General features: G+C 39.4%; 1 protein-coding gene across 19 annotated transcripts in view; it reads right to left on the bottom strand.

Moving 5' to 3' along the window:
- The window catches only part of RBFOX1 (RNA binding fox-1 homolog 1), a 1,793,461-nt gene that overhangs the window by 49,657 nt on the left and 1,728,953 nt on the right, over positions 1-14,851 (bottom strand). For 8 of the 19 annotated variants that reach the window (XM_075010514.1, XM_075010511.1, XM_075010517.1 and 5 more), the window contains one exon: positions 4,411-4,453. The exons of 4 other annotated variants lie outside the window; for them this stretch is intronic. In XM_075010514.1, the coding sequence (XP_074866615.1) occupies positions 4,411-4,453 (43 nt within the window). Of the gene's footprint in view, positions 1-4,410; positions 4,454-11,159; positions 11,200-14,851 lie in introns of all 19 variants that reach the window. 7 more of the 19 variants (XM_075010515.1, XM_075010513.1, XM_075010518.1 and 4 more) reach the window with 2 other exon arrangements.

Genomic DNA, 14,851 nt, shown 5'->3' with positions numbered 1-14,851 from the left:
CTCCACTCTCTGATTTGCTCACCTTGATTATCTTTTTCTGATTTGTCCTCCTTGCTTACTGTTTTTGGTTCTCTGTGTCTTAAATATTGAGTCTGTTCTGGTCTGGCTATGGTCTGAAGAAGTGGGTCTGTCCCACGAAAGCTCACCTAATAAACTATTTTGCTAGTCTTTAAAGTGCTACTTGACTGTTTTTGTTTTGCAGTTTGATTTGTTATTGAGTTAAGTCTTGGTTATGGTCCTCATGCTTATCACAACTGGCAAAATCCTGCAAACCCGGGTAAAGAGGTTTCTAGATTTCATAAGGACTGATTGTGAAGCTGAAGAATTGGAACCTACAGAACTATTTCACCATTTTCTCATCCACATCCAGAAGAGGCAGGCTGACCAATAAGGCCAAATTTAAATATAGAGGTGGTTTGACATTCTGCTGTGTGCTAGTCAATGAGGTGTCACCAGAGAACAAAATCTGACCTTCCTTGGGAATTGCGTTAAGCTACTTTTGACTTTACATTACATTAGAAAGGAGCCCTGAAGAGACTGCACTCAAAACTACAAATAATTATACTTTTGGTCTGAACAGAGCTCTACATTATTGAAAAATTTACTAATTATTCGTCAGGGGAGGTCTAAAATCTCTGGCATCTGCATTTTGTGATTTCAATATGGAAGAACTTTGAGTGGGAAATGCTTATCAATGTCGTATTTGTGTATTTCATTAATTTAAAAGTGCAAACTGTGTAATTATCAAAATGGCTTGTCTCTCTTAAGTTGCTCTATTTTTTATTGGTCTCATGTTCATAAGTTAATGAGTATATCCAGAAATTTTTCAAATTTTTTAAACAGTTTAATTATTTTAAGAAGCTCAACAGGTGGTTTACTAGCAGAGGACTTTATCCAGCACAACAATATGGTAAATACATGCTTAATGTTAAGAATGTGGATAGTCCCAACGAAATAAATTCAAGCACACTCAAATAGTTCACTGAATCAGTACGAGAATCTGTCATCCAAATAGCTTGGGATACCATGTGATATTAAAATCACCTAAATGTAGCAAAGGCATTTGCTTTAACAGTAAATCTGGTTATGTTTTCAGCTTTTCAAAGTTGTCTATTTCTCAGACACGATACCCAATAATATATACAGTTATGCAGAACATTAAGTGCATTCTTCTTGTGCTTTCGTCTTATCTTGTTATAAAATTTACTGTTGAACATTTTAGCTCATAGTATTGTATTTTGGGTACACAATAACATTAACATAGGCAATTATTTATTTTATTTATTCAAATTCATAAGCATGAGGATAGTCTCAAAGCATATGCCCAGAAAAATATTTGGCCAAATTAGCATTTTCATAGCAATTGTAACATTATTCTGCTATAGAAACATTTTATTGTCTTGCGCATTGAAAATGCTACCAAAGATTAGAAATATAGGACCAATATGTTTGGAGATTTCATTTATTTTGGAAAAACAATCATTTACACAGTTTACACCTTCAAATTAACAAAGAAATATAGCTGCTTATGATTTGTGACACTATTACTATGTCTGTGCTAACCTATTCTGCGGAAAATCACCCATAGTTTCAATGCTAGTGGTGAAACTGCAAAAACAGTAGCAGCACTAGCAACAATAGTGTACCTAAGGAAATGAATTCAAACCACTGTATGCTTATCAGAGAGCCTCTAGGGAATGGAGAAAAGCCTTGATCAGCAAACAAAACTACACTGCAGATGTCAACAAATGTAGGAAAAAAGTGACAACTGTTAAAATAAACATGAATTAGCTCTGGCCAAGGAAATTCAAATAAGTAAGATGGATTTAGTTACATAAATAAAAAGAATAAGGAAAGATGATGTTGGATCACTATGTAATCTGGATGGGAATGAGATTAAAGATAATGAAAAACTAAATGAATAATTTGCCTCAGTTTTGGGTATCAATAATAATATGGAGCACGTGCATGAAGGCAGTTCAGCTGATGGAAATGAGTGTCTAAGCATAGAAATGACCACATCTGAGGTGGAAGGAAAAAAAAATAAAGATCTTAATGCACTCAGATTGGGGGGATAAGATTATTTCCAACCCAGACCCATTCCATAAAATTGCTAATCCAGCAACAAGGATTTGTACAACTATGTAATTGGAGGTAAGTACAGTCTCACAGGGAGCTAGCTAACATTTTGCATATATTCAAGAAAGAAGGTGGAAGAGAAGTCCAGGCAATTACACAATTCTTAGTCTGACCCCAGGAGTAGGCAAGGCTCTGAAACAAATTGTGAAAGAGAGACTAATTAAATTAATGGAGGTAAATGGTAAAGAGGCTATAATGCAACAAAAAAGATCATGCCAAGCTAACCTGATTCCTTTTTTGAGAAAAGGGATGTGAACTAGACCTAATATACTTGGACTTCAGTATGGCATTTGATACAGTACCACCTGGGAAATTACTAGTTAAATTAGGGAAGAAGAGGACCAGCACAAGAATCATAAAGTTGATAAGGAACTAGATAAAGGGGGAGAAGGCAATGGGTTATGCTGAAAGGTGAATTATTGAGCTGCAGGGAAGGCATGAGCGGAGCTCCTCAACGATCAGTCCTGGGACCAGTCTTACTCAATATTTTTATTAATGACTTTGGAACTAACAGTGGGAGTGATAGTGAAACTTGCTGAGGGTGAAACGTCAGAATGCACTAGCAACACAGAGGAGGATCAAATTTTAAAACAGAAAGATATGAGCAACTGTGGAGATAGGAGGGAGAAAAATGGGATGAAATTCTTTAGTACAAAGTTGAAAGTCATGCACATAGGGTGTAATACCAACAATTTTTGCTACAAGCTGGGGGCTGATCAGTTGGATGTGTGGGTCAATTTTGGGATGACTCTGGATCACAAAAGGGATGAAGCTGTGAAAAAGGAAATATGATCACATATAATTGTACCTTATTGGGAATCTGTGTGCAATTCTGGTCATCTGTGCTAAAGAATGATGAATTAAAACTGAAGCATTGCTGAGAGGAGCTATTAGGATGACTAGAGGAATGGAGAGGCTAGGTCATAAGAGGAGACTGGAAGAGCCAGGCTTGTTTAGTCTTGCAAAAAGAAAACTATAAAATACCATAAGGGAATAAACACCAGGGAGGGTAAAGAGCTATTTAAGATAAAAAGTTTATATTAGCCAAGAAAAAAATGGATATAAAGTGACAAATTCAGGCTGGAAATAAGAAGGTTTCTTTCCATCTCACCGTTACAAGGGTGAGATTCTGGAAAAAGCCTCCCAAAAGGATTTGCGAGGCAAACAACTTAGAGAATTTTAGGAGAAACCTGGGCAAATTTATACTGCAATTGTATGACAAAGTTACCTGTAAGGCGGTAAGTCTTAACAAGCCACTGGTTTCACATCTCGTTTATATCTTAGGGTCCCCAAAAGCTCAAGTTTCAGGATTTTAGCCAGGCATCTGCAAGGATCAAGAAAGTATGTCTCTACCCTCCCTCCAATTTATTCTGAGTGTTTGTACTTTTTATTGTATTTTTATTGTATTTTATTTTTTTGTATTGCTCCTTTGAAACAACAGGGCTGACCACAGCTGGAGACAGTGCATCCAACAAGGGAGGCCAGATCTCTCAGAGGCTTGGCTGGTTGGTTTGTGAGCACATATTCAAAATCTAGGCTGCCATATGTGGAATCACGAAGGAATTATCCTCCAGGTCAGATTACTGTGATTTCAAGGGTTTTTCACCTCCCTCTGATGTATGTGGTTGAAGGTCATGTGCTGGAATCATCTGGAATATACCTTACTTAATCATTCCCCTGACATTTCAGGGTCCTTGGGCTTTGGTGCATCTTCATCCCTTCCATTCTCTGCTTGTGAAACATAACAGTTTTGACCCCAGTGGGCAGTATGAGATTTGTTGAGATTCAGCATATGGATCCTGGATGGTGTTGGTGGTCTGTCACATACAGGAGGTTAAAATGGTGATTTCTTCTGGTCTTGAACTCTCTGAATATGTTAAAAGAAATGTGTATGCCCTTTCTACATTAATGCTCCCACCACAATTGCTTAGGTAGGCAGAACTACATCAGTGGCTTAGTAACAGCTTGAGATTTCCCTAAAATCATTAATGTTGACAAAGTCAGCATATGCCATAATGCAGTCCTGACATTGAGAGAACTCCCACTGATACTGGACTTTAAATGAGGCATACCTCATATTTCAAGAGGGAGGCAGAAATGTTAAAATGTCTGCAATTGTGTGGCATAATTAACCCCAAACATAAAATGCAGCTGATGGTCTACCCTTCCATTTTGTATATGTAAACTCCCCCCATTTATTGATTGTTAGTATGATTGCACAGCAATCCACATTCAATGTGATGAGCTTTTTCAACAGTCATTACTTCATACCTGTGGTAATTTATTGCCATACACAGGCTCTTGATACACTACTCTATAAGGAAACAGAAATGTAACGATTTGAATGCAAAAATAAAATAAATAAAATAAAATAAAATAATATGCATAAGTCACACTAATTCCCCAAAGCCATTCATTCACAAGTTTGCTTTCAATATTTTACAAGGCATTATGGCACAGAGTAAGCAAGAAAGACCTGAGGGACATGTACCTGGTCAGTTGCCAGGAAATCTTAGAAATGATTTAAAATGAGCAAGAAACTTGTCAAAAGAAAGTTAAAGTGGAAAATCAAATACATTTGGGTTATAAAATCAAATAAGTACACAAAATATAAATAGCCATTTACACACCTATTATATATCTATATATTAAATATAAATTTCTATTGGCATATATGTGGATATCCTATATGTATTTATAGAGAGCAAAAGAAAGAGCACATAAACTATGGCTTTATTCTCTCCTGGTAAATCCTTATGGGTTATTTCATTGTTATCTCAGGGCTTGGACAGCACAGTGACAGGTGTTTTTATAAATACAGATTGCTCAGATAGAGCTCATGGGTGGATAGGTAAATTTTACTCTCAACTTTTGGGACTCTATCCTACTATGGAGCTTTGCATGGAACTCCTATTGTTAGGAGAATAAAAGATATGCACCTGTTTAGGGTAGATGAACAATACTTTGTATTTTGATAGCTACTTTCAGCCAGGATCTCCAACTTTTCCAAACAATTACTGGTTACATTATTCAACACCCTCTGGTAACTATATTTATAACCGAGAGATAACCATGATAGTCTATATACTAGGAAACAAAAAATGGTTATATTTATAACCATTTTTAGATGGAGTTGATCCTGTTTTAGGTAGGGGGCTGGACCAGATGACCTCCTGAGGTCCCATCCAGCCGTAGAATTCTATGATTCTATTATTTTTCAGTGAGGAAACTCATCATGGGATGAGTAATCTCTGCCTGCACTGGGAAAAAAGCGTAAAGATCCTTCTCTGCACCATTTCCTCAGAATATGGCTTCAGCCCATCTTTGTCATGCTTAGGGTGTGAAGATGGAAGAGGGGCATGTCTCCATATCTTCTCCATCTTGTCTCAACCTATGGAAGTGCCCTCTGGGAAGACTGCATGCTGCTCTCACCCATCTACTAGACAGCTTGAACCTCTCTAATTTGGCACTCTTTGGTTTGGGAAGGTCTGTAATCTAGCATGATTTTAGTTAGCGGGATGTCCATTTATCATGGGTGTGGCCAAGTTTCCTGTGGGCCTATAAACTTTGTTTACAACCACCAGCCCTGGCTTTCAGTGTTCTGTGCTGTTATTTCACTCTAATTTACCCCAAGATGTCTTGTAAGAGCCCAGTAAAAAGCTGAGGTGTTGGTCAAGCTGCTAGACAAGATTGACCTCCCATCATCTGACAAATTCTCTCATCCAGAACCAGTCAGGTCCTGAAGATGCCAGATTAGAGAGGTTCAACCTGTAGCATCATCTGTACCTCCTGCCTCTGGGATTTAACTGTGTGTGGGGCTCATGTTGTGTATTGTGCCTGTGTACAGCTCTATCTACCCCTAGATCTAACTTAATGCCTTACGTCACCTCATGAGGGTCAAAGCTATAAAAAGTCAATGGCAGAAAATGGAATATAACTTAGAAATCCTGACTCTTAGTCTTTTGCTTGGCTCACATTGAGACCCTTCCCATCAATATCACCCATTAAAAATATTATTGTGGCATTCAACTGTTTTAATATAGCATTCACAATGTAAAACATAGAGCATGAAAGGACAATTGTAGATCTAAGACCATTTTTAACAAGTGAATTGACTGGATCAAGAACCCAGCAGTGTGGAGATGCCTGGCGACAGTTTCTGGATCTGCCACTATTACTTATTGGCTATGTCTACACGTGCCCCAAACTTCGAAATGGCCATGCAAATGGCCATTTCGAAGTTTACTAATGAAGCGCTGAAATGCATATACAGCGCTTCATTAGCATGCGGGCGGCAGCCGCGCTTCGAAATTGACGCTCCTTGCCGCCGCGCGGCGCGTCCAGATGGGGCTCCTTTTCGAAAGGATGCCGCCTACTTCGAAGTCCCCTTATTCCCATGAGCTCATTGGAGTAAGGGGACTTCGAAGTAGGCGGCGTCCTTTCGAAAAGGAGCCCCGTCTGGACGCGCCGCGCGGCGGCAAGGCGCGTCAATTTCGAAGCGCGGCTGCCGCCCGCATGCTAATGAAGCGCTGAATATGCATTTCAGCTCTTCATTAGTAAACTTCGAAATGGCCATTTGCATGGCCATTTCGAAGTTTGGGGCACATGTAGACACAGCCATTGTGTGCCTTTCAACGAACCATTTAACCAATCACTAAGCTGAGGAAAATAATCTGTACGGTTACAGTGCTTTGAAATCTTTAATGGTTGGGAAGATGACTCAGATCCTACTCCAACAACTAGAACATGTGTCATACTTAATATAGTCCACAAATAAACTTCATGTGAATGTTTGTCTCTCATAAGGAAATCCAAGATTATCTAAATGGCCATAGTCTAATAAAGTTTTGTACATTAAAATGCTGCTATGCATCCATGTTGGGGAAGCCAGACATATGTCATTTACTTATAATCAAGAGAACACTGAATCGATGACCACCATACTTCCACCAGTATCAGAGAGGTAGCCGTGTTAGTCTGTATCTACGAGAACAACAAGAAGTCCTGTGGCACCTTATAGACTAACAGATATTTTGGAGCATAAGCTTTCGTGGGCAAAGACCTGCTTCATCAGCTGCATCTGCTGAAGCGGATCCTTGCTCATGAAAACTTATGCTCCAAAATATCTGTTAGTCTATAAGGTGCCACAGGACTTCTTGTTGTTCTCATAGTTCCACAAATAACTCTTGTTCTTTCTTCAAGAAGCAAGTAGCTGTAGGTATGTGCCACTCCACAACATTATCTTAACCATGCCCTTGGACAGATGTCAGTATATATTGGGAATACAACATTATCATGACGATTCTAACAAAAAAAGCATGCCATTTTCTCAGTGCAGTGCCTACAACTCCATAGCCACACTAGTAATTCTCCACTTCTGTGAATTTTGTTCTGTACAGCACAACTGATGCAGGCACCTGGCAGTGGGTAGGGCTGATAGTACTGTGGGTGATAACACTGAGTGAATGAGTGAGCTAAAGCCATATCCCTGATGTACTTCTGAGAGCAGAAATAAGAGGGCTTTCAACACTCTTTAATCTTTTTTTTTTAATTGGATACAACTCTGCTCATTTTCACCCTACTGCTCACTGATTTCCACACATTTTAGAGAAGGGTTTGGCACTCATATGTCCTTAAAGCACTTTTTCTGGCATTGGTCCTGCGGCAAGAATTAAGGGTGGAGGATGAGCTGAAAGCGTTATTTTAACTGCATTTTTTTTTTATTTTCTAATGTTTGTTCTTTATTTTGCTGAGTGTATTTCCTGACTCTCAGAGCTGTCAAATTTCATCTGGGAACTAAGGTATTCCAGAAGGGTACAGGACAGCGTCGGGCAATCTTAACTCTCTTTTAATGAAGTTTTTTGTTACTGAATCAATAGTTAATTTTAAAAGCCTTCCTTTTTTCCTACCTGGGCAATCTTTTCTTCTTTATTTTTCTTGTTAAAAGCACATTTCAAAAGGGAGTTCAATACCACAGCTATTTCTGAGGCATTATTATATTCCCCTTGTCATTTAGTAGTGTGCCTGTGGAATTTTCACTTTAGTGTATCTTTTACCCTGCTATATTTATAACAGTCCTTTCATGCTGCTTGACCCTTTTGTTTAGCATTGACTTATTCTGGCCACTTCTTTGCCTTTAGTGTTCTATGCAATCTTTACCAGACAGATTATGATGTTCTAATTGTCTTCCTCTTTTCCACTTCCATTACATATCCTCTACCCAATGGAGAAATCAATTCCACGTAGGTCAGTAATCCAAGATACCCCACCAACACCTGCCTCTCATCCCGGTAATGCGGAGAACCTTTTTCATTGTGGAGATTTTTTATTCAAGTTTTGTTTCATTTTTGTGTTTCTTCTCTCTCCTCTTTACTATTATTGGTGATATGTATTTAAATTTATGCCTCTTCTCTCTCCTCTTTATGCCTCTTCTCTCTCCTCTCCTCTCCTCTTTATGCCTCTTCTCTCTGCTCTATTATGCCTCTTCTCTCTCCTCTTTACTATTATTGGTGATATGTATTTAAATTTTGTTTCATCTCTATTTGTTTCTCTTGCCTACTCTTTCCACTCTTGTTTTCCTCTCACCACTGCCTCTTCTCTCTCCTCTTTATGCCTCTTCTCTCTCCTCTATTATGCCTCTTCTCTCTCCTCTTTACTATTTTTGGTGATATGTATTTAAATTTTGTTTCATCTCTATTTGTTTCTCTTGCCTACTCTTTCCACTCTTGTTTTCCTCTCACCACTGCCTTTCCTTGCAAATTTCAGCCCTCTAAAATGGCTAACTGAGCTAGAGCTTCATGGTAATCGATCGGGAGCCAGTCAATAATGTGGAGCTCCGCAGGGAACTAATACATTCTGAATCATATCTTTTCTGTCCACTGATTCTCACACATCTAGCTCGCTCCCCTGTCCCTCCTTCTCATATATTTTAGGAACATAGAAGAGGAAGAATGAAAACAGAAATGATGAGCTGCATGGCACAAAGTTCTAGGAACAACATATAAAGTAAAAATGACAAAAATATATCTTCAGTGTATGTGTTTAACTCAGTCCATCTCTCTGAAGGGTTACTAGAAACTGAGAAAGGTATTTGGAATCTTAGACACTGATCCTGTAAATGATGGGATGTGAACATAGCCCTGGATCTGTGGTGAGCCCCATATAAGTCAATTGAAAAAACAGGGCCTAATGTCCAGTCATCTTCATTGAAACTGCTCACATGCTTCAAGTTAGTTACTTTCTTAAGTGCCTTTCTGATCAGATTTACCATTTCTATTTGGCATTTTCAAGCCTGTCCTAGACAGAGATCATGTTGTGAAAAAACACAAAGAAATATTGCTGTGGTCACCGAGGGCCCAAAAGACGTTAATTTTTTTTCTTTCATCAGCTGTAGGATCCAAAATTACCAACTGTAATTTAAATATGTAACTCCCAGAAACACTGTAGGTTAATTCAGGTGCAGCAGGGCTTCTCGATTATCAGACCGGTGAGATGAACAAAAAGGGTGCAGTTTTCTTTTTGGCTACAAGAATTAAAACTGAAGTCCACACTACTAGGTAAAATTCAGCCCTGAGCAAAAGGTCCTGTGTATCAATAAAATCCCACTTACACCTCCAATTTCAGATAAAAGTCAGATTGAAGCACTACACAGAATCCTGTATAAAACTTCAGTAAAGGGCTGAATCCACTGTGAATAATGGAGGGCTGGTAACTATGAAATTCTGCAGGGTGAGAATAACAACCCTATCAATTTCATTTAATTTGTAGGGTATTTTTTATAATAATTATAACCAGCCAATCTTGTCCCAGCAGGGAAAACTTCTCCCCATCAACTAAGATTCTTTTCCTCTTTACATAAATCTATTGTCAGAAAAATTTAAAATGTTTCATCCTAAATGTCACTAAAGGATCATTGGTAATAAATATAACTAATGTTTTCTAATACAATCTAATGAATTTTTAATGTTCATATCCATTTAATATAATAAATCTCTTGGTATCCCAATGCTAATTGAAACAAAATTGGGATAAGAAAGCTGTCTATACCATGGAAAGATATTTAGTTACCTCTCCTTTTAGGATTTCATTGTTCTATCAAAATAATAGGGAAAGCAAAAGATAAAAGGCCTGGTCTGAGGGTTTTATATATCTCTATATTTTGAAAATTGTAAGCATGACTTCTAATGATTGTTTAACTTTTTCCAAAAGAGTAAAAACAGCAGCACACATTTTAAACTCTGTTCAGTTTAGACATATTTAAAGATAAGCAGCTTCTTCCTAGACTTCCTACTAAAATTCTCAGTATGGGAAGACATTGAAAAAAACCCAATTATATATATCTAATTAAGTTAGTTCATAGCTGGAGCAAACATATTGTAAAATTGATTAGGACGGACCAAGCCTGCACTTGTTATCACATGTAGCCACTGACAGCGATAAGTAGTCCCACTAACTAGAGTGGTACTGCTCATAGGAAAAAGAACTTCTGCCACCAGATCAGGAAAATACCTAAGAACATGTTTAAATTCACCCACATTCAGGGAAAAAACTGAGAATATTTTGAACTAAGCATATCCTTAAATTCCCTTGTCATCAATGGTGTGTGCTTAAATGTTGCCCTGAATAGGAAAACTTTCCTGAATTGGAACCAATGACCGATGCTGTTTTCAGCATTCAGGTACTAAATGCTGCTCAATTTGCCTTGTGTATTAAATAAAATATATTGTACTTTTAAAAAAAATATTTTTTAAACTTTAATTTTGAGGGTTGAAAAAAAATCCAACACTGTCTCATTTTTGCATTCATTCAGCACTTGATTGAAGACTTTAATTCAGCTCCACTGAACAATGATAGATGTAATGAAGAGAAAGGTCTTCCAATATGAGAGATATTCTTTTTGATTCTTTTTGACAGGCGAGGGATGGTAAATTGACAAAACAGAGTCAAGCAACGCAGCAAACTTGTAAAAAGAATGACTCTGGTAATATACAAGGACAGCATGCACATCAATGAATACTTACATAAATGTCTGCACCATAAAATCCATCCTGGTAAACAACACTGCAAGGATGCACACACAAAGAAAAACATCCATATTAGTGCATTTCACATGCAAACACCACCAACCCCTGCACTGTTGAGGTTAGTCTTGTCACAAGAATGGAAAAGAATAAAGGGTCACTCTTCACGTTGGTTACAGAGGTTGGTAATACTAAGCTACAGTTCTTTTGAGCTTAGAAAAGGGAAAATGGACTGAATTCTATGTTTGTATAATGTATGTCAAATGCTTGGTCAAGAAAAGCAAAGGGTTACAGTATTAGAGAATGAATGCTTTAGATCAGTTTCTCAAAATGGGTCTGAATTTTGACAGGTTCAGTGATTAATTTCATAGAATCATAGAATCTTATGGCTGGAAGGGACCTCAGGAGGTCATCTAGTCCAGCCCTCTGCCCAAAGCAGGCTCAACCCCAACTAAATCATCCCAGCCAGGACCATGTCAAGCCGGGGACTTAAAAACTTCTAGGGATGGAGATTCCATCACCTTTCTCGGTAATGCATTCCAGTGCTTCACCACCCTCCTGGTGAAATAGTTTTTCCTAATATCCAACCTACACCTCACCCTCTATAACTTTAGACCAGTGCTCCCTGTTCTGCCGTCTATCACCATGGAGAACAGTCTCTCTGCATCCTCTTTTGAGCCCCCTTTCAGGAAGTTGAAGGCTGCTATCAAATCACCCCTCACTCTTCTCTTCTGAAAACTAAATAAGCCCGGATCCCTCAGCCTCTCCTGATAGATCATGTGCTCCAGCCCCTTAATATGTTCGTTGCCCTCTGATGAACCTGCTCCAATGCGTCCACATCCTTTCTATACTGAGGGGCCAGAACTGGACACAATACTCTAGACATGGCCTCACGAGTGCCGAGTAGAGTGAAATAACTTTTCCAGATCTGCTGGAAATGCTTCTCCTAATGCACCCCAATATTGTGGTAGCCTTCTTGGCTACAAGGGCACACTGTTGACTCATATCCAGCCTCTCATTCACTGTAATCCTGGGTCGTTTTCTGCTGCACTGCTACTTAGCCAGTCAGTTCCCCAGCCTGTAACATTGCCCAGGATTCTTCCATCTTTGTGCCATAGCTTGCCAGGGCTGAGCCCTGAAATAGGTAAGCTTGGCAATTCCTATCTTCAGAACCAGTGAGTTTGCTGCAACAGCTTTGAGTGTGAAAAAAAAAAAGTTTGAGCTTCTTCCTTTCAAATTAAATACTGGATAGGTCTCCTGTTTTCCCCTGCATAAAAATATGTGAAAGGACAATCCTGCCATTAAGTTTTTAAGCACAACTCCCATTCATTTCACTGAGGGTATAGAGGAAATGCATGCAATAGAGCTGCATAAAGGTTTTGTTGAATGCTGGCATGTCGTACACTGTGCTAATGGTCAATCTTTGCATTACAAATCTTCATCTTATTTATAGGGAATCACTGGGTGGCAATCATTTATAGGGTATTTTTACTTGAATATTAATCTTACTTAACCACAGACAGAATAATAGCCTGTGAAACATCAAAGGTGTCCATGCAACTCTGCATATCCTAGAAAGCTCAAAAGCCTTTCACTTTTAAGGCTGCATGTTTTTCAGAGTGTGAAGAAAGCCATGGGGAGTATTTGTCATATTTTTTTCTCAGACTTTTTCCTACCTTTGCAATTCATTCAACAGCAGTGTCTCAGTGGCTCCCATGGCTGGGCCTGATGCCCTGCTCTGGGCATTTCAACTTGGTATGCAGTACGGAAGTACCAGTAAGGTTTGGCCTGCCCAACCTTCAGTTATGGTGGAGAAGGAGGTAACACATGGGCCCAGTGACTGACATGTTGCAACACTCAGAGTAGGGTGAGAGGCCCCAAATGCATGGGATGCAGGAGCTCCTTGGCTTCCCATTGTTAGTAGGCCAGATTTAGGGTTGCAGAGGACAGGGAGAGAGTTGTTATGAATGGTGCTGCTGTGGGAGTGAGCCCATGCCAAGGCCAACCTTTCTATTTGTCCCTTTTTGAAGGTGCGAATAAAAAATTTTATTCATATACTGATATGTATTCTTTATATGTTGATTATACTCATGAGCCCTAAAACTAAATTCAGCAATATGTTAAACAGAATAACTACAACGAATCTTGACTGAGAGACTGGGGAGTTGTATATAGAGACGTCACACTTGCCAATTTGCAGAAAAAGTTCCTGCTTGCACCTTGTGCTATTTGCTTTAAAAGATGTATTGTTAATTTCTCTTGTACTTCTATAAATGTTGTGTAAAGTATTTAACAGTGTAGAACGTAGATACAGTTTTCACGCGCCTGCAGCATTGTCATTTTGTGCTGTGATCATGGTAGTCCTCCAAAACCAAATGAGATTTATTACTTGGATGAGCGATTTTGAAGATGGGTTTATGAAAATACATCCCGTCTAAATGGTTTGATATTTTATTTATGTGATTACACATATGAATGACAAAAGTTATAGTTATGACGTAATATATTTAGACTTCCCTAAGGCATTTAACTTACTTAGTAAACTGGGTGTAAGCAAACACTATTGCATTTTAATCCAGCTAATGTACATTAAGACATCTAGGAACAAGCAATGCAGGCCATATATACATAAGAGAGGACCCAATCTTGAGAAGCAATGACTTTGAAAAAAGGTTTAGGGCTCATGGCAGACAATGATCTGAACATGTGCTCCCAGTGCAATGCTGTGAGCCAAAGAACTTATGAAATCCTGAGATGCATAAACAGAGGAATCTCAAACAGGAGCAAAGAGATGATTTTACCTGTCTTTTGGTACTGGCGTGGCCACTGCTGGAAAAATATGTCCAGCTCTGGAGCCCACAGATCATGAAAGATGTTGATAAATTGGAGGTGGTTCAGAGAAGAACCACAAGAATGATTAAAGGAATAGAAAACATGCCTTTTCACAACAGACTCAAGGATCTTAGTCTACAGAGGTTATCAAAGAGCAGGTTATGAAGAACTTCACTACAGCTGCGTCTACACGTGCACGCTACTTCGAAGTAGCGGCACCAATTTCGAAATAGCGCCCATCGCGTCTACACGCGTCGGGCGCTATTTCGAAGTTAACTTCGACGTTAGGCGGCGAGACGTCGAAGTCGCTAACCTCATGAGGAGATAGGAATAGCGCCCTACTTCGACGTTGAACGTCGAAGTAGGGACTGTGTAGACGATCCGCGTCCCGCAACGTCGAAATTGCTGGGTCCTCCATGGCGGCCATCAGCTGGGGGGTTGAGAGATGCTCTCTCTCCAGCCCCTGCGGGGCTCTATGGTCACCGTGGGCAGCAGCCCTTAGCTCAGGGCTTCTAGCTGCTTCTGCGGCAGCTGGGGATCTATGCTGCAGGCACAGGGTCTGCAACCAGTTGTCAGCTCTGTGTATCTTGTGTTGTTTAGTGCAACTGTGTCTGGGAGGGGCCCTTTAAGGGAGCGGCTTGCTGTTGAGTCCGCCCTGTGACCCTGTCTGCAGCTGTGCCTGGCATCCCTATTTCGATGTGTGCTACTTTGACGTGTAGACGTTCCCTCGCTGCGCCTATTTCGATGTTGGGCTGAGCAACGTCGAAGTTGAACATCGACGTTGCTGGCCCTGGAGGACGTGTAGACGTTATTCATCGAAATAGACTATTTCGATGTTGGCTGCACGTGTAGACGTAGCC

Source organism: Carettochelys insculpta, chromosome 16 (genome assembly GCF_033958435.1).
Source record: "Carettochelys insculpta isolate YL-2023 chromosome 16, ASM3395843v1, whole genome shotgun sequence".
NCBI classification, from domain to species: domain Eukaryota; kingdom Metazoa; phylum Chordata; order Testudines; family Carettochelyidae; genus Carettochelys; species Carettochelys insculpta.
The sequence above is the reverse complement of the archived record's forward strand: the minus strand, read 5'-3'. Positions and strand labels throughout refer to the sequence as shown.